Source organism: Macrotis lagotis, chromosome 2 (assembly GCF_037893015.1).
Source record: "Macrotis lagotis isolate mMagLag1 chromosome 2, bilby.v1.9.chrom.fasta, whole genome shotgun sequence".
In the NCBI taxonomy this organism is placed as follows: Eukaryota; Metazoa; Chordata; class Mammalia; order Peramelemorphia; family Peramelidae; genus Macrotis; species Macrotis lagotis.
Window position 1 is genome coordinate 202,011,818 of NC_133659.1, and position 19,738 is coordinate 202,031,555.

General features: G+C 40.7%; 1 protein-coding gene across 3 annotated transcripts in view; it reads right to left on the bottom strand.

Annotated features, from left to right (window-relative positions):
* The window catches only part of SCN4A (sodium voltage-gated channel alpha subunit 4), a 93,698-nt gene that overhangs the window by 43,801 nt on the left and 30,159 nt on the right, over positions 1-19,738 (bottom strand). Inside the window, exons 2-14 of one of the 3 annotated variants that reach the window (XM_074224475.1) lie at positions 18,313-18,404; positions 17,643-17,924; positions 17,128-17,246; positions 16,840-16,929; positions 15,791-15,919; positions 14,868-14,959; positions 10,440-10,721; positions 8,995-9,058; positions 8,329-8,470; positions 5,427-5,639; positions 4,236-4,319; positions 3,659-3,734; positions 26-264 (exon numbers count right to left, since the gene is read on the bottom strand). In XM_074224475.1, the coding sequence (XP_074080576.1) occupies positions 26-264; positions 3,659-3,734; positions 4,236-4,319; positions 5,427-5,639; positions 8,329-8,470; positions 8,995-9,058; positions 10,440-10,721; positions 14,868-14,959; positions 15,791-15,919; positions 16,840-16,929; positions 17,128-17,246; positions 17,643-17,915 (1,803 nt within the window). In that variant the 5' untranslated portion in view covers positions 17,916-17,924; positions 18,313-18,404. Of the gene's footprint in view, positions 1-25; positions 265-3,658; positions 3,735-4,235; positions 4,320-5,426; positions 5,640-8,328; positions 8,471-8,994; positions 9,059-10,439; positions 10,722-14,867; positions 14,960-15,790; positions 15,920-16,839; positions 16,930-17,127; positions 17,247-17,642; positions 17,966-18,312; positions 18,408-19,738 lie in introns of all 3 variants that reach the window. The other 2 variants (XM_074224474.1, XM_074224476.1) reach the window with 2 other exon arrangements.

The window sequence follows — 19,738 nt, forward strand, 5'->3', positions numbered from 1 at the left end:
TCCAACCCTTCATCCCCTGCTGTACCAGGTTGCCCACAGAGAGCACATGTTCAAACTCAGGAGTCATGGGGTAGTGCTCCATGGCCATAAAGAGTGTGTTGAGTACAATGCAGATGGTGATGCCCAGGTCCACAAAGGGGTCCATGACAATCAGGTATACAATCTTCTTTAGCTTCACCCACGGAGTACAGCAATTCCACACCAACAATGTATGGGCACACTTGTACCACCATGGTGGACACTTCTGATGGGCCCCCTCCAACTCTGGGGATAGGGAAAAGGAAAAAAAAAAGAAAAAGAAAGCTCAAGGTGTTTCAGGTCCATTATCCCTCCATCTAAATTTGGAATCATCTGGGGGCATGGTGAAACTCTACCCATGAGGAGGAACCAGGAGTAAGAATTACTAGGTTCTTCTAGAGGACATTTAGAGAGACTTCTGTACTCCTTGTGAATGGACATGACAATAGGAAAGGATTCTCCTTCTACCTCCCCTTCACCCTAACCGCATATCAAAAGGGCAGCAAAACTTGTCTTCAGGAAGTTCTTTGATTTGAAAGAAGTGTCACCTAGGCCTGGGAGTTAGGGAAGGGAAATTGGGGAGAAGTGTGACTTGGATTAGGAGTAGATGAGATTAGCAGCACCTAGGACAGAGATCCTTAACTTTTTTGCTCCCAATATATCTTGGCTTTCAGTAAATCTTCCCATGCTCCTTATTCAACATGAATAGGAAATAAATTACAGAATTTATCATGCATATGAATACAACAATAATATCGATAAGATAATATAATCATTTTGCAAAAATTCCCCATGCCCCTTTCTTGTGTGGCCCATGGCAGAGCATAATGAGGAATACATATTAAAACTTTTTGTGTTGGGGGCGACTAGGTGGCGCAGTGGATAGAGCACCGGCCTTGGAGTCAGGAGTACCTGAGTTCAAATTTGACCTCAGACACTTAATAATTGCCTAGCTGTGTGGCCTTGAGTAAGCCACTTAACACCACTGCCTTGCAAAAACTAAAAAACAAACAAACAAAAAAAAAACTTTTTGTGAATGTCCACACATCTTTTTAAATTTTTTTTGGCAGGGCAATGGGGTTAAGTAACTTATCCAAGGTCACACAGCTAGGTAATTATTAAGTGTCTGAGGTTATTTGAACTTAGGTCCTCCTGACTCCAGGGCCAGTGCTCTATCCACTGTGCCACCTAACTGTCCTTACCCACACATTTTTAATGTCAAAAAATCTCACTTTCCATGGGATGGAGGTATCTATTTTGTGATGAATCAAATTCCTATTATGAAAATTTAAAGCCTCAAATAGACAGTGGGAAAGGGTAAAAGAAAGTTCTTTAAAACCTTGCCTAGGACATACGAATACCTTCTCCCAGCTTTGGGGTACATATGATATCTCAACTGACATTTCAGCTATCTCTTGACATCCCCTGGATGTTGTCTCAGACTCAACATATTCTAATGGATCTTCTTCCTGACTTCCCTGACATGCTTCTCCTCCTAACTTCCCAAATTTTGCTAATGTCTTCATCATTCTTCCAGGCACAAGTTGAGTCCTTCTATTCCTTGCCATTCCTTTTTTATATTTAGGATTTTTGCAAGGCAAATGGGTTTAAGTGGCTTGCCCAAGGCCACACAGCTAGGTAATTATTAAGTATGTCTGAGGCCAGATTTAAACTCAGGTCCTCCTGACTCCAGGGCCGGTGCTCTATCCACTGCGCCACCTAGCCGCCCCTTTGCCATTACTTTTGTTAATTATTAGTTCACACCTGTAGTACTACTATGATAATTCCCCAGTAGATCTTTTTGTTTCATTTTTCCCCTTTCAATCTATCTTAGGTACCATTGCTAGATTAATCTTCCTAAAAGTATAACTCTATTTTCCCTCCCTTTCTTTTTCTTTCTTCCTCCTTCCTTTCCTCCTTTACCCCCTTTTTTCTTTTCCTTTCCTTTTCTTCATTCTTTTCTTTCTTTCTTTCCTTCCTTCCCTCTTCCCTCTTCCCTCTTCTTTCCTTCCTTCCTTCTTCCCTTTGTTCTTTCCCCTTCCTTTCTTCCCTTTTCCTCCCTTTCCTTCTTTTCTTCTTTCCTCTCTCCTCTCTCTTTTCTTCCTTCCTTCCTCTTTCCTACCTCCCTTACTTCTTTCTTCCCTTGCTTCTTCTTCCTTCCCTCTTTTCCTTCCTTCCCTCCCTCTTTCTTTCTCTTCCTTCTCTCCTTCCTCTTTTCTCTTTCCTTCCTTCCTTCTTTCCTCCCTTCCTCCCTTCTCTCCCTCCCTTCCCTCCCTCCTTTTTCTCTTTCTTTCTTTCTTTCTTTCTTTCTTTCTTTCTTTCTTTCTTCTTCTTCTTCTTCCTTTCCTTCCTTCCTTCCTTCCTTCCTTCCTTCCTTCCTTCCTTCCTTCCTCTCTCTCTCTTTCTTTCTTTCTTTCTTTCTTTCTTTCTTTCTTTCTTATTCTTTCCTTTTTTCTTCATTTTTCTTTCTTTCTCTTTTTTCCTTCCTTTCCTCCTCTCTCTTTTCTTCCTTCCTTCCAAACTTGCATGCTTTTCCAAACCTATGTATTTTGGAAAAGGAGCTGGGACAATCAGGCATAGAGAGTAAAGGAAGAGCCCAATTGCTACACTCATTGGTAACCATGATGACCTATGGGAAGTCTTCCAGTAAATTTGCATAGTGAATCTATAGAGGATCTAAGATGAAACATAGACACTAATCACATCAGACTACAAGATGTGGATGAGTTGAGATCTATATCATTGAAAAGAGTTTCCACATGAGTAAGATCCTAAATTCTCTGAAGAACTATTGGAGAAGTATATGTGATTATTGTCAAAATCTTTGTATGGTGAATTTTGATGGATGCAAATCTCACCATTCTGAAGCAGAGGGATGAGGTTAAAGCAGTAGCAGCAATCACCACCAAAAACCCCACAAGCATTCTCCTGAAGTGAGAATAATGCATACTTCCTGAGGGAAAATATTATTCTCTGATTTTTGACTGCCTAACACAATAACTGATGCCACAGCAGGTACTTAATAAAACTGTTTGTTAAATTGGATTAGAAAATAATCTTGATTTGTTCCCTATGACTTCTCAGCACAACCTAGCCTAGATGGAAGGGGTCAGTTCTCTGACTAGTCTACCTATCTATCCACCTGTGTCATTATCTGGTCCCTTTTCTTTCTCTGAGCCCTGACTGGAAAAGGTAATGATTTCTCCATCTAACTTCCTGTTTGGGCTTGTGGTTAGAGAAGTATGGCACTTGGAGGGCTCTACTTTTGCCCCTTGCCCTAGAATTCTTGGGGATAGAGATTTCCGGTTTCCGGAAATGTGGTCCTTCCTGCTTAGTATTATTAGACTGTCCTTCCCCATCCCCTTGTCACCTCCCTTCCCCCATTCCTGCCCGGAAGCCAATGGCCGGCAGAGCCCCCAGTGGCCAGTGCTGGGTCCAACTAAGCTGTGACTATATTTATCACAGCCATTTCTTTAGCTCCAATATTAGGTTACGGTTGTCCTAAAAGTCCAACTTGGCCTGGCCCTTCCTTGCTGACTTGCCCTGAAGCCAAAACTACTCAGACCAGTTATGTGGCAAGGGGCAAGATGAGGAAGGGACCAGTGGCTAACAAATATGTCCTAAAATATTGACCCTTCACCTTCCATGGCATCAGACACGGCACTTTCCATGCTGCAGCTTTGTCTATTGGGGTTCTGGGATGGTCTCCTTCGGGGCTGCAGAAGGAGAAGAGTTGAATTAGAAGGGTCAGAAGGCACAGATGTGGTAAAGCCAGAGATTTACCACAGATGTGGTAAAGCCAGCATTTCCTCATCTCCTAGAATAGCCACCTACTTCTATGCAGAACCCAACCAGGGATTTTAATAGACTGAATACCAGGTCTGGGAATAAGACTAAGATAATAGAAGTGTTGTGTGAGAAAGGAATTATTCAGACCCTCTTTGAACTAAATGTATAACTATGCACCAAACAGAATAATTGTATGCCAGCATGAGATGAGCAGAGTATGAATTAATAGCTCTGTCACTTTTGAATAATAGGGAGTACCCCACTCCCACCCACATATATACTTTGAGATAAGGAGGTAATTCCTTGGGTCAGCCCCAACATTAACTGTCTTCACTCCCCTCTGCCTTTATATCTCCCATCCAAAGCTGGACATCTTCCCACCTGACTCCAGCCTGAAGGGACAGGTTACATCACAGGACAGATTGTACCTCTTCTTTATCTAGTCCACCATTGCAATCCTTCCCCTGGATCTGGTCCCCATCTCCTTCACCACTCTCCAGGGCTGCTTGAGCCTATAGACCACCAAGGATGAATTAGATGAGGTTTTCTCTTAAACTTTCCTGAAACTCACTCTCCTCTTAGCTTAGCAGTAACAGAAATATGAAAAAAGATGAGGGTCTCAACTTTGGGTTACTCTGAACCATGTAGGATAGTCTGACCCTGCATCTTAAAAATCAGCATGATTTTGGATGAATGGAAGGAGTATGACATTGGCTCAAGTCTATGAATCTGAGCAGATCCCTTTCTACTTTTTTTTCCTGTTTCTTCTCTTTGTGGGTTGTTGTTGGTTCTTCATTCTCAAAGAGAACGAATAACATCACAAGGGTGATGTCTTTATGAGTTGAAATGAAAAGGGAGAAGTAACTCCTGTAGTAACTCCTGTATTCTCTGAAGATAGGTCATCCCTCCTCTTACTTTTCCTGACAATTAGTCTAATACGATCAGGCACAATCACATTCTCCAATGAGATGTATCTCATTTTGTTCCACACTGACCTAGAGGTAAATACATACATTGTCAGACTATCAGAGTTGGAAGAGATCTCAGATCATTTAACTTAGGGGTTCTTAATCTTTAACAAATCATCATATCAAACTTTTATTAGTTTGGTAAAGCCAATGAATCTCTTCTCAGAAGAAGATTTTAGACATAAAATAAAATCTATAAAATAACAAAGGAAACCAATAATATTGAAAAGGAAATAAAAGAAATTTTTGAAAAAAAACAAGATTAGGGATCCCAAGTTGATAACCCTTAATCTGACTTAACAACTTTATTTAAAGGAGATCCAGAGAAGGGAACAGATTTGCCTGGGATCAGAGTCAATTAACTAGTGCAAAGTCAAATCTAAAACTTCAGGATTCCTGACTTCCAGTCCAGGACTCTTCATCCTCTCACCAATACCATCCCATTTCCCCTGAATTGTTCTCAGGTAAGGCCCCTCTGTGCTCTCTTTGTCTCTCTCTCTTTCTCTCCTACTCATCCCTCTTTCTCTGATATCCTTTCCCCCTTACCCTCACCCCAAACTCTTTCATCACCATTCCACCCAAGAGGAAGTGTCAGTCCAGTTCCAGGTCTGTGTCCTAGCCCCAAGTCTGTGCCCCAACCCAAATACTAACCAATTTTTCCTGTTCCTCCTGGTGCTTCTTGAGTTTCTCTAGCATCTGCTGGAACTCTTCCTCCTTCTCTTGCTCTTCTGCCAGGGTGGCATCATTCTGTTCTGCATAGGCCATTGCTACTACTGCCAGGATGAGATTGATGAGATAGAAGGAACCCAGAAAGATGATGACTACAAAGAAGACCATGTAAGTCTTGCCAGCTGCCCGAAGGGTCTGTGGGAATTGGAAAGGAAGGGGATGTTCTGTGACTCCCCCTCTGAGCATGACCTTGTCCACCCTATAACAATAGCCAGGGTAATGTGGACAACAAGAAGGCTTAACCTGCAAATACCACAGTGAGTTTGGACCCTCATCAATGTGGGGAATACCCTCTGGTTTGTCTGCCCAATTTGTTGTTCAACAAATTCCCTTTTTTAAAATAGATTTTAATTTTAATTTTTTTCCATCAACTATATTTCCCTTTATAACCTTCCTTCTCCCAACCCCCCCAACAAAGAGTTTTCTTATGACAAAGAAGAAAAGAAAAAAAATTCAGCAGAACAGATTATTATGTTGTAGAAACAAAACAAAACAACACAACAATAATAAACCCCAGACATTATTTATGTGACATTCTAGCCATGAAATCCCTCCTCTATCCAACCTCTGTAAAGTGGGGGGGGGGGGACTCTTTTTATACCCTCTCCTAAGTTTTCAAAAGGGGAATTTACCCTGGGCTGGAGACTTTCCTCAAGTCATTTTGATGTAATAATAAAAATAATAGCAATAATCAATATAGTAATAGCAATAATTTTATATAGTTTATATAGCTTTAAACTTTGCAAAGTGCAGCTATTGTCACAACAATCCTGGAAGGTAAATGCTGTTATTATTCCTGTTTTACAGATGAGGAAATGGAGGCAGGCAATGATTAAATGACTTGCCCATAGTTATGCTGCTAGTCCGTGTCTGAAGCTGGATTAGAACTCAGATCTTCCTAAGCTTCTGAAAATTCTTTCCAAAATACTTTACGCATTTTGAAGCTCTATCTTAGCATCCATTCTTCTGACTATATTCCACAGTTAGCTTGGTGGCACAGGGAAGGGGTAGATGGCAAGGGTTGTACCCCTTCCCTGTTCCAAGTAGTTAATCAGAAGAATGGATGTTTAGATGATGCTTTAAAATTTTCAAAGTACTCTAAAGCATTATCTCATTTGAGTTCCACAGCTCTGTGAAGTGAATACAATAATTTCTATCCCTGTTTTGCAGAAAAGAAAATTTCAGTTATCCCTTCCAAATTGCAAGGGGCAATACATTGCCTGCATGAAAAAATACCTTCAGTGCTCAAGAAAAAAATCTGAATTATTAGGATATTAAAAGATAAAATATGTTGACATTATAGAAAACCATACACATGTTTTAGGTATTTCTGAGTTTCTAAATTTTTTTCTGTCATCTGATGGCCTTCACATGTTGCCTGTGGCTTCTGCAAAACTCCCCCCATTTAATTTCTTAATGTCAACCTGCAATATATAATAACTTGACTTGCTCCTTGTCAATCAATCCTACCTTTCGCCTGCCTACTGTTCCCATCATCTCCAATAAATAATAAAAGTATTAAAATTATTTCAAACTATTAAAATTATATTTAATTAAATTATATTTAATTAAAATTTTAAACTATAGTAATAAAATGATTAAATAAATATTAAAAACTGAGAGTCTATATATATATAACCAGAGACTCTGAGGAAAAGAGATCTTTCCTAATTTAGGAAGCCTGTATGTAGCACAATCCTGGAGGAGAGGTGGAGAAAGAAAAAAGCAGCAGAGTGTCTAGACAACTTGCCTCAGAGGCGAGAAGACCTGGGTTGAAGTACTGCCTTTGATACATCCTGGCTGTGTGTCACTAGGAAACTCACTTAGCTCTAAGCCTCCATCCCTCATCTGAAATTGAGAGATTTGTATCAAACAGCTTCTGTGGTCCCTTCCAGATCAATTTGTACCCTTGACCCCTCAGAGAGAGCCTGGTCAGACTCAACAGAACTATTTACACTCTTCCTTCTGAAAGGTATACTAACCCTGCCTCATTTTCAAAGAGCATTGACAAACCACCTCATCCCCACTCCACTCCACAAGCATGGGCAGACTTTCAGTGAATATGGGTAAATAGTTAAATAGTATATATATATATATATATATATATATATATATATATATATATATATATATATATACACACACACACACACACACACACACACATGTATACACACATATATGTATATATACACAGAGATATACACATGTGTATGTACACATGCATACATCATATATGCATGTATGTATTGTACACACACACACACACATACACACTATGGTCCTCTCTTGCTCTCTTGTTTCCTCCTTCCATTGACATTATTCTAGAGTCCATTTCATGCACCACCCCTCCAAATTCCCTGAGATGAGGAAAGGGGAAGAGGAGTGAAAGGCAATTGTATAGGTTCCAGGATCAATAGAGATAGCGAAGAAAGCTATGAATGTGGGTCCTGAGAGAGCTAAGTAGAAGTGGTAGAAAGTTCCCAGGGAGGGAGGAGGGGTTGGAAGAAACCAACTGGGAAACAGATTGTACTTGGTTTCAGAGGTCACAGTTAGGGACAAGCTGCAAGAAGGAAGATTTTTGCTAGATACAAGGAGAAAACTTCTTTAGATTTAGAGTTGAAAGTGAAATGGAACTAATTATAAGGGAGTGTGGTCTTCATCTCTGAAGATATTCAAGTGGAAGTTGGGGATGCTATAAATAGGCTTGATATTTAGGTATAGGTTAGGCTAGATGACCTCTGAGGGCCCTTCTTACTTTGAGGTTCTAAAAAATCTGGGTCCTAAGAGAATAGGGTCTTGAGGGCTTTGGGACAGAGCCTACCAGCTGGAAGAGGTTCTCCCAGTAATCTTGCGTCATGAGTCGGAAGAGAGCAAGGAAGGCCCAACTGAAGGTGTCGTAACTGGTGTAGCCATAGTTGGGATTCCTGCCTGCTTTCATGCACTGGTAGCCCTCAGGACAGTGCCTAGAAGGAAAGGAAGGAGGTTAACAGGATGAGAATGAGTCTGGACATAATTTCCTCCAACCTTTTATGCCTGAATAACCTTTACTAACTACTGAGGGACTTCAAGACTTGGAATCCTTGAGTTGAGGCATGTGGAAGGAGGAAGATGGATGAGGATTCTTTGAGTGTCTTTATACATGGTCAATGCCTTGGGAGGGGTGGAAGAGCTTGAGCTAATGACTGGTAAAGAGCTACAGAGAGGGAGGTGGAAAGGAGCTACCTAGGTTCTTGAGCAACACAGAACTGAGTTCCACTATGAAGGGAAGCTTGGGGGTGCCCTGTGAGAGGTTCTTCCTCCACCTTCAGGCATCTATGTACCAGCTGAATTATTTCTCTTTTCTTTGCATATCTTGGTTTCAATAGTCCCATCCCAAGTCCTTACTCCAAAAAAGTCCATTTCTTCCTCCCCTAGTCATCCCCAATCCCTCTAGTTCAGCATCTCCTGTCCCTGGTGGTGACCTCTTCCCTCCCCTGATATCACTCACCCTGCATCACTGCTGTTTCCACAGAGCAGAGCATCATTGGCACCATCCAGGAAATAAAAGTTCCCTTTTTTGGGAGGAAGGGATATCATAGGTCATGGAGGTGGCATATTATGAATACAAACATGTTTTGGGGATATGTATATATACAAACATACATATATACATTACATCTATTCATCCTCACATTCCTGAATTCCCACCCAAGTAGGAGAAAGGGATCAAAGCTCCTCTGACTGGTCTTTGAACTTCTGATGCCCCATCCTCCCCACCCCCTGTCCATCCCCTGTTGGGGATGTCTAAGTGTCTCCAAAGAATGTGACTTCAGGGGACAGAAGTTCAGAGTACATTATGGTTAAAGAAACACAAAAAAGTTGAGATACTAATTCTATAATGCTGGAGAGATATATGGATAGTCCGTTTTCATCATTTGTGGTAGTTATGTTCTATAAAGTCAACTCAAAACTTTGAATTGGAAAATACTAAATTATTGATCTTGGGGAAATCAGAGTTAAATTCAAATGAGTTTCTGTTCACAACATTTACTTTTAGCACTTTCTAAATTGGCTCCATATATAAACTGACAAATTTGCCCTTCCTTTTTTCTGGAATACCATATTGTTGATTCATTAACATGGAACCCATGGCCAAACAGCACTATGACTCATGCCCAAAGAAAATTTATCTGATGCATGTGTTCTCTCCATCATACACATCACAGTCTTTTTAAGCTTAGGCCCTCTAGACAACATTTCAGTACTATGCCAGAGGGACATTTTTAAACAGTGAAATCACCAAAAAAAAAAACTTCAACAAAAAAACCATGGCTATTAAATAGACTTGAAAAGAGCCTCAACTCAGATTTGTTGCTGTTCTTTGTATGTACAATTTTGGGGTTAAAAATAAATTTTATTGAGTAGGCAAATTTGCAAGTATGGAATTTGTGAATAATGAGGATCAACCGCTTCTATATACATATCCATATCATATTACTCATGTAAATAGACATAATTATATTACATTTAAACATATATCATATATAGATATCTTTCTCTCTGTTTAAAAATTTTAAGCTGCTATTGAGTAGATATGCTGCCTATGAGTAGATATCTGTGCAGATTCCGAATAAACAGAATTAGGAGCTCAGAAGTTCTTCCCCGAAGATGGGAGGCCAATTCTTCTATTAGAAATATAATGAGAGTAGGCCAATGTTTGGAGCATTGACATGAGTTCCTTTCTCCCTCTTCCCCCCATCCTGTGTCATTTCTACTTCTCTATCCTGCCCCAATTTCCATAGCATAAAGTCTATGCTTCTGTCTCTGCTTCCTCTTCTCCCAGTCAGTCTCCTTCTTTATACCTCAGTTGAGGGTTCCTTCCAGAGCACATGGCCAAAAAAAATCCATAATTACACTTCTGTAGAGCTTGTCCTTCTCTAAAGTCCTTCTCACCTTCATCATTGATGTAGGCATCCCAATCAAAGGTGAAGTTGCTGTATCCTGTATCATTACCAAAACCTGTCTCATTGCTGAATAAGGCCGTTCCGTTGTCATACCAAGTCTCATTGATATCACTGATGGGGGGTGGCCATTTCACACACTTTTGCCTCAGATTCCCCATGAAGAGCTGTAGCCCAACCAAGGCAAAGACACTCAGGCAAAAGACTGTAAGAATCATCACATCTGAGAGCTTCTTCACCGACTGGATCAATGCCCCTACAATTGTCTTCAGTCCTAGACAAGAAGATGGTAGTGATGGTGGATATGTATGGGGATGCACCACTAGTCAGCTTCCTTTTCCCTTCTGCCCTTTCCTGTTATTGAAATAATCATGCTCTGGCTCCTGCTTTCTGTATCAATCATCTCGTTCAAAGACCCAGCTTAAGACTTCTTCTCTTCATGAAGCCTTTCTAGATGAACTAACCCATTCCAATTATTTCCTTGTTTTATGTGTCCTTGGTCTTGTTTCTCATAGATTCTTAGTCTTTAGGGGATCTAAACTAATAGTTCATATTTATATTATACTTTAAAATACTTTATAAATATAATCTCATTTTATCTTTATAATAGCATTGTAAGATCAGAGCTATAATTATATCCATTTTACAGATGAGAAAAGTGAAGCTCAGAGAGATTTAAGTGACTGGTCAAGGGTCACATAGGGAGTAAACATCTGAGGTGGTATTTAAATATCTCTACCCTATATATCTTATTTGTACATAATTATTTGCATATTATTCTCCGTTATTAGAATGTGAACTGTTTTAGTTTTTCTTAGCACAATTACTTAGCAAATGCTAAGGAGATATTTATTGACTGACTTGGGTCTAGCCTCCTAGACAGTCACATTCTTTATACTTGATTAAATGCTACCTTAAGTTATTCTCTATTTAATCAACACATGGACAGGCATCCAGTGGGTCCTCATCTATAAAATAGTTAATAGCAACTCCCATCCAGGACTGTTGAGAAATCAAATGAGCTAATATTGTAAAGTACTTACACAATGTCTGACACATAGAAACTGCTTAAGAAATCCTTCCTTTCTGTCTTTCCCTATTTCTCTTTCTTCCCTTCCTTCCTTCCTTCCTTCCTTCCTTCCTTCCTTCCTTCCTTCCTTCTTTCCTTCCTTCAGTATGAAATCATAGATTTATATCTTTAGAGCTAGAGAGGGTTTTTATTCCTCAGTAAAATGTGAAGTCCTTCAGGATAGCCTGGTTTTTTAATTCATGTCCAAGTATCTTGATCTCCTACATTACATTGCACCAAATGGCTACTTCATAAATTTTGAGGGGTTGAAATAAATTAAAAAACCATCAAGTCCAACTTCAACATTTTACAGATGAGGAAAATGAAACCCAGGAAGATGAAGTGGCTTACACTTCATAAATGGCAGAATGGAGACTAGAACTTGAGTCATCATCCTCCAAAACAGTGCTCTTTCCACTCTACTTCCCAGACTTCTTGGATTATTTTTTTTTTAGATTTTTCAAGGCAATGGGGTTAAGTGGCTTGCCCAAGGCCACACAGCTAGGTAATTATTAAGTGTCTGAGACCAGATTTGAACCCAGGTACTCCTGACTCCAAGGCCAGTGCTCTATTCACTGCGCCACCTAGCCACCCCACTTCTTGGATTAATTAACTAATTGATTGATCTTGAGAAATAATTAGATGCTGCCTTCTTGTACTGTACCTTCAAATGACTGGCTATTTTTGAAAATTTCTAGAGACAAAGAGAACACAGTTTCCCTTGGGTAACCATTCAAACAATCCATCACTTTAGTCTTCCTTCTATCAGACCAGAATCATGCTTCTTTTATCATAAGCCCATTTCTTCTTATTCAATCCTACAAATGCAGCATGCCTCAACAGTCTCCTCACCAAAATCTAACATGAACTTACAGACAGGAATTTCTGTAGTATAGAAAAGAACACTTAACTGTTAACTGTTAATGCAATAGAACTGAGGTGTATTCCTGACTCTGATGCTGACTAGCTGTGTGCCTTTCTTAGGCCTTTCTTAGGTCTCCATTTCCTCATTTGTAAAATGAGATGGTTGGACTTGATATTTCACATTTATAAATTATTTTCCTTACTATATCCTTCGAGGGACATAATATAACTACCATTTTTACCCATTTTGGGGGTAGCTAGATGACTTGGTGGGTAGAGCTCTGGCCCTGATGTTAGGAGAACCTGGATTCAAATCCAACCTCAGACACTTACTAGCTGTGAGATCTTGGGTAAGTCATTTAATCCTAATAGCCTAGCATCATAGGCTATCTCCAGTTTCCTGATTCATATCTAGCCACTGGATCTAGATAGTTCTGGAGGAGAAGGGAGGCTGGTGAGTCAGGTACTGTATAAGTGCTTTACAAATATTCATCCTCAGATCTTCACAACAGTCCTGGATGGGAAGTGCTAGTATCTCTATTTTATAATTAAGGACTCACTAGATACCTTTCCATATGCTGACTGAGCAGCACTATCCCAAAACCCCCACTCAAATTCAATTTACTTGCATGTCATAGCATCACTGATGTCATGGTCTTTTTTGAAAACAAAGGATAAATATCATCAAAATTATCATCATCATTTTAAAGTCAAGGAAACTGAGGCTCAGAGAGGTCAAAAGATTTGTCCATGATGATACAATATCAGAAGGCAGAATTTAAACCTTGAACCCAGAGACCTGCCTCCAAGTCTGGTCAGCATTTTGCCCCTATACTACCTGGAATTGATCACTAAGATCCTTTCTGTTGTTGTTCAGTCGTTTTAGTTGCACCTGATTCGTAGTGAACCCATTTGGAGTTTTCTGGGAAAAGAGTGGTTTGTTATATCCCTCTATGGCTCTTTTTACAAATGAAGAAACTGAAACAAACAGAGTTAAACAACTTGCCCAAGGTCACCCAGCTAACAAATGTCTGAGACTAGTTTTTAACTCAAGTTTTCTGACTCCAAGCCTGGTATTATATCTACTTTGCCACCTTTCTGTCCCCTTTCTAGAGAGTGTTTTTTCCTTTCTAACTTTGATATTAGAAGTGTTTCTTCTTTCTAAATTTGCTATTAGGATGTTTCTTTGATTTTTCCTCTAACAACTTCTCCATCTCTTTGATCAACATGATCTCTACTCTTCTAGGTCCTTGGTCTCATATTTTGCAAAGTGACAGATTTCTCTATTCTGTCTTTACTTTGCACTTATCAGCTGCATTATTTTGGAATCATATTATCTGTGTGAGTTTGGTCTCTCTGATGAAACTAGAATAACCCCTATCTCAAAACCCTTTGGGATGGAGCCCTCTCCTTACTTGAAGGAGATGAAAGCCATCAAGTCCCATTTTAATGGACTTTAGGGACAGAGGTTATAAGGGAAAAGTAAGAAATTCTTCCAAGTACCTTGTGCTATGTTTTAATATAGTAAGCATACAACAATTCTTATGTTGCTTACTTTCTTTTCTAGTCTGGTCATAGATGACTTTTTCTACCCTGTGTTTTGGTCTGTTTCATGATGAATAGGAACCTATGCTCCTATGACCTTAAGCTTCTTAGTCATTCTGGGAAAATTTTTTGGTCTACAGTGACCTGTTAAAGGACAAAGGCCTAGGGGTGGGAGGAAAAAGCAGAGGAGCAAATGCTTCTAAGGCATGGAAAATGGGATGAAAGCCAGTACAGGCTTAGGGATGTGTTTATGTCAGGAATACAAAATATAGGCAATTAAGTGGCACAATGGATAGAGCATTGGATTTAGAGGCAGGAGGTCCTGAGTTCAAAACCTGTCTGTGTGGCTCTGAGTAAGACACTTCACTCTGATTCCCTCAGTTTCCTCAAACATAAATAGTGGTGATAGAAAGCACCTACCTCCCAGGATTGTTGTGTGAATAAAATGAGATATGATTTTTTTATTAAGTTATTTTATTTTTTAGAAAGATTTTATTTATTTTGAATTTTTACAGTCCCCCCCTTCTTACTCCCCTCCCCCACCCCCCACAGAAGACATTCTGTTAGTCTTTACATTGTTTCCATGGTATACATTGATCTCAGTTGAATGTGATGAGAGAGAAATCATGAGATAGGATTTTTAACAATTTTGGATAAACTACTGAATCTGGAATCATGAAGTTCTGAATTCAAATCTGGCCTTAAATATTTTCTAAATGGGTGACTCTGAACAAGTCACTTAACCTCTGTTTGCCCCAATTTCTTCATCCATAAAATAAGGACAATAGCACCTATTTCCCGGGGTTATGAGGATAAAATGTGATAATATTTATAAAGTACATTGCAAAATTTAAAGAATAATACAAATGCTAGCTATTAGCATCATCATCTTATCATTATTATTCAGAAATTTCCCCCCCGCCCCCAAACACCCCTCAATACCTGGAATAACTGTTATAGTCTTCAGGGCTCGAAGCACACGAAAGGTTCTCAGGGCTGAAATGTTTCCCATGTCCACAAACTCTGTCAGGTACCTGAAGGAGAGGGGAAGGGAGAGGTATTCATGCTAAAGTCTTAGGAGGTGAGAAAGGATCAACTATGTATCTGGAGGGGTGGGGTTGGGGGACAGGAATCTACCAAATTAGAAGGATTCCTAAAGTGACAAGGATGGAGTTGGGGGCCCTTTCTGGGTCTTGGAGGAGCTCAAACCTTCATTGTGAACCCTTAGAAATTCTACAGTAGGGCAGGGGAGGGAGAAGCTGGAGAGGATGCTGTTTTGTTTTCTCAAAAAGATTTTGGGGTTTTGTATTAAGACATTTGTAAAGCACTTTATAAAGTACTTTTTTATAGCCTTGTGAGGTGGGTCAGGCCTGTTCTACAGATGAGAAAACTGAGTCTCAAAAGAGTTAAAGGTGGGGCGGCTAGGTGGTTCAATGGATAGAGCGCAGCCCTGGAATCAGGAGTATCTGAGTTCAAGTTGGGTCTCAGACACTTAATAATTACCTAGCTGTGTGGCCTTGGGCAAGCCACTTAACCCCATTGCCTTGCAAAAAAACTTTAAAAAATTTAAAGGCCTGAGGTGCTCAAGGCCACCTAGCTAGTAACTACTAGAGTTAGAGCTTGAACTCAGGTCTTCTGACTTCAAGTCCAAGGCTCTCTGCATTGCACCATACTTATGATCTGAAAGGGTAAGGTTATCTCCTCCTCACTATAAGACTATCTACTAACAACACACTAAAAGATCACCTAATCATGCTATTCAGGACTCCTAATTCCCATTTTCTCACTTTAAGATAACACTTTCCAGAAGTGAGTTTTCCCACACTCTTGAGACCCTGTTCCTGCCCCTTCAGGCCCCCCCTCACGCCATCATGATGACACTGAAGTCTAGCCAGTTCCAGGGATCCCGGAGGAATGTGAAGTCATCAATGCAGAAGCCTCGGGCGAGCATCTTGATGAGCGACTCAAAGGTATAGATTCCGGTAAAGGTATACCTGGGAGCAAGGATGTAATTGAGAGTGAGGGAAGTGCCATAACTAGCACAGAACCCTAAGGTAGAAAGTTTTTCTTTTTGCCCCAACAATGTCCTAGGATCCATTTCCATCCCTATTCGATTCTATATCCTAGGCGGTGACAGCCTCAATCTGGAGTCCCCTGCCTTCTTTCTCTGACAGATTTACTTAGATAGATGAGCCTGCCCTCCCTCCGTTCCTACCTCACACTCCTTCCTAACCAAGCTTCTTGTATTGCTGTGAAAATTTTTAGTTATAATTTTGGGTGAGGTTATATGTATATAGAGGGTGAAGGGGTTTATGGGTATAGGTGTGAGTGTAGAAGTAGGGGATGGGGAATGACAAAGACAGTGGTAGCAGATATGTGTCTCTGGAAGGATGAAGGTAACAGAAATTGTGGAAGTTCAGGAAATTTAAGGATGTCTTCCCATGAAGGATGATGGTAATAATACCAGAATGGATTTTTCCCAGGAATCAAAAAAGGTGTTAAGTACAAGGAGAGGAAATACGCTATATCTCAGGGAAGAGAGTGACAGTGATGAAATATGCCACCATCTCTCTTCAAGTAAAGAAAATTTGAACCTATTTTATTGTAATGAGGAATTCCCTTAAAAAACAAAACAAAACAAAAAACTCCTCCCTCTACCAATGATCTTTCTCTTCAATTTCTAGTCTTAAAATTATCTAGAGCACTTAAAGGCTAATTGACTACCCAGCCAAGTTGCATCAGAGGTGGGACGTGAACCCTGGTCTTCTTTTCTCTGATTCAGTTCTATATTCATTGCATCACACTATTCTTATCCCACCCCTGGTGATAAGAATGTTAGTAGTTGTGTCCCAAGAGAGAAGTGAATTTGGATCATGTATGAGAAATATAGAGGAATTACATATGTGAAACTTACTCCACATTTTTGGACCAAGGAGGGGGGTCACTCATGGTCATGAACACACAGTTTGCCAGGATGGTGATCATGATGAATAAGCTGAACAACGTTGGGAGGGAGAAAGGTTAAGGAAAGTTTGAGAGTAACAGGAATAGGGAGGAAAGACAAGGAGCTTCCTTAGTCAATACTTTAGATTCCTTCTCCATATAGCTCTCAATAAATGTACCTACCCACAGCTTCCTCCCTTCCCTCTCTATCTCTCCAGTTCCACCCCCGGTACCCCCATGCCCATTCTGGGAAGGATATGAGTGGATGAGAACTTTGATGGCCCCACGCCTTATCACACTGAAGGGACTCAGCATATACAGGGCTGGGGTGGCTGAGAATCGGAAAATGGCCTTCCCCTTGTTCAACACGATGAAGGTCTGAGGGGCAAAGACCATGAGAGACGACAGAGATATAGAAATAGACTTTGAAAGAGAAAAGTGAGAATACAGTCAGAGCTATCAATAGATAGAGGTTTTGAGAGACATGGAGTAATACAGAATCAGGACAAGAGATGGAGACAGATTGTGGCAAATGTAGACAAAGACAGAGAGTTGCAGAAAGAAACTATGAGAGATGCAGAGATAAACACAGAGACACACAGAGAGGGAAAGAGATAAAGAGAGATACACAGTCAGAGGTTGTAAAATATATAGAGAAGCAGAAAGAATTAGAGAAATCCATTGGACAAAAGATATGGAGATTAAAGACCACAGAGACAAAGAAATGGAAACACACCAAGAGACAGAGATAGAGAGAGATACAGGAGACGAGACCTTCTTGTCACTGTAGTAGGGATCCAGATCCTCCAAGGGGATGCCAATGATCTCAGGTGGGGGGTCTCCATAAATGAAGGGTAGATTCTTCCCTGCTTCCAGGTCACTTCGTGGCTTTCTCTCAGGCTCTTCAATCTCAAGTTGCTTGTTCCGAAGGAGTCTTGCCTCCTCCTCTATTGCCCGCTTCTCTATGGCCTGTAGGGACTCAGGAGTGAAGGGACGCAGGCAGTCGGGTCCAGGGGGAACAAGTATAGGCGCAGGTGGGTTTGCCATCCTCTCATTCTGTGATCAGGGACCAGGGAGGGTGGACAGGATCAGAGCAGCTGCAACACATGGTCCCCCCCAGAACCAGGGATCACTGTGGCCATCTCCAGGCCAGTGCCAACTCCGTTGCCCACTTACTTCAACCAGCATCTTTCTAAAGTTTACTCCATGACCAATATTGTCTGTCCCCAAGTTTTCTCCCTGCTTTAGGACAGAGAGCTTTCAATAAAACCTTCTTCCTTATGAGACCTTAACTGACCATGGGATGTCCCTAAGCAGAAACTGGAAATAAAAGAGTAATTCCCAATTTACAAGATCTAATAGGAATGTATGCATTTATGTATATATGTACGTGTATATATTTGTGGATGTGTGGATGTTGTGTGTGTTGCCAATAGGAACTCACAGCAAATCCTCTGATGGGTTTAATGCTCCAAAGCCATAATTCTCTTCAAAGGCCTCTTGGATCCCCCACTTGGAGAATTGTTGGGGAAAAGTCTGCTGAGGAAAAAAAGCATCACATAAAATCCTTTTCAGTTTTCTCCAAGGAGAACCCCACCCTATCCCATCAATAGGGTCAAAGGATTAGGAAGATGATAGAATCAGGGTGGGGGAGCAAGGAAAGGGGGTCAAGCCGAGCTATAGTCTTGGGGGGAGAGGTCTGGGAACTTGGGCAAGGATTAAGTACTCAGAGTAAAAAGAGAGGGATTGTAGGGCTATTGATTTAGGAGTAGAAGGAACCTGAAAGATCCTCATTTTGGGGGAAGTTAGGTGGTGCAGTGGATAGAACACCGGCCCTGGAGTCAGGAGTACCTGAGTTCAAATCTGGCCTCAGACACTTAATAATTACCTAGCTGTGTGGCCTTGGGCAAGCCACTTAACCCTATTTGCCTTGCCAAAAAAAAAAAACCTAAAAAAAGAAAAAGATCCTCATTTTGGAGGAAAGAGGGGAGGGGCTAATGGGCTAAGAATAAGTGATATGGAAGCTTCCTAGCCTCCACTGAGGTTGGAGCTATTGTATTCAGTTCTCACTTCAGACCATCTGACAGGAAAAACTCAGTGTCCTGTTTAGACCTTGGTACAAGATGGTTCAATGGTCTACCCTCCTTTTTTTTTTGGCAAGGCAGTGGGTTAAGTGACTTGCCCAAGGTCACACAACAAGGTAATTAAGTATCTGAGGTCACATTTGAACTCAGGTCCTCCTGACTCCAGAGTTGATGCTCTATCCACTGAGACACCTAAATAAATACCTCCCTTCCTTTCTTCTTTCCAAGTATCCTCCGGTTGTTGAAATCCTACCCAGGAAGGATATCTGGTTCCCTTACATCTAGTCACTCTTTCCCAGACTCCTCCACACTTTCATATTCAATTCCTTGTTAGAGGGGGAAGAGTGATTGATACCTCCATGCACATACACTGAAAGGAGACATAATTGGTAGCCTTGAACAAAAAAGGACCTCTAGATATAGCCAGGGTGAGGTACCCACAGATACCATCTGCCTCATACATAGGTTCACTCAAAATGCTGTAATCAATTATGATTGAGTTGGGAAGAGGGGGAGATACCCAAGTGGATGCCAAAATCTAACCACTCCTCAGGAATCATCAGAAGATCATAGTTTTTAAGCTAGAAGATTTTAGAGGTCAAATAAGGGTCATAGAGTTCCCAAACTGATGAGGAAGCACCCAAATCAATCAATCAAAAAGCATCTTCAATGTGTCTAGCAATGTGTTAGGCCCTGGGTGCTGGGGAGGGAGTGTTCAAGGGTTTGGGTACAGGGCAGTGACGAGTCCCTTTACTAATCTAGTAACCTAAGTCTTGTGGTATCTGG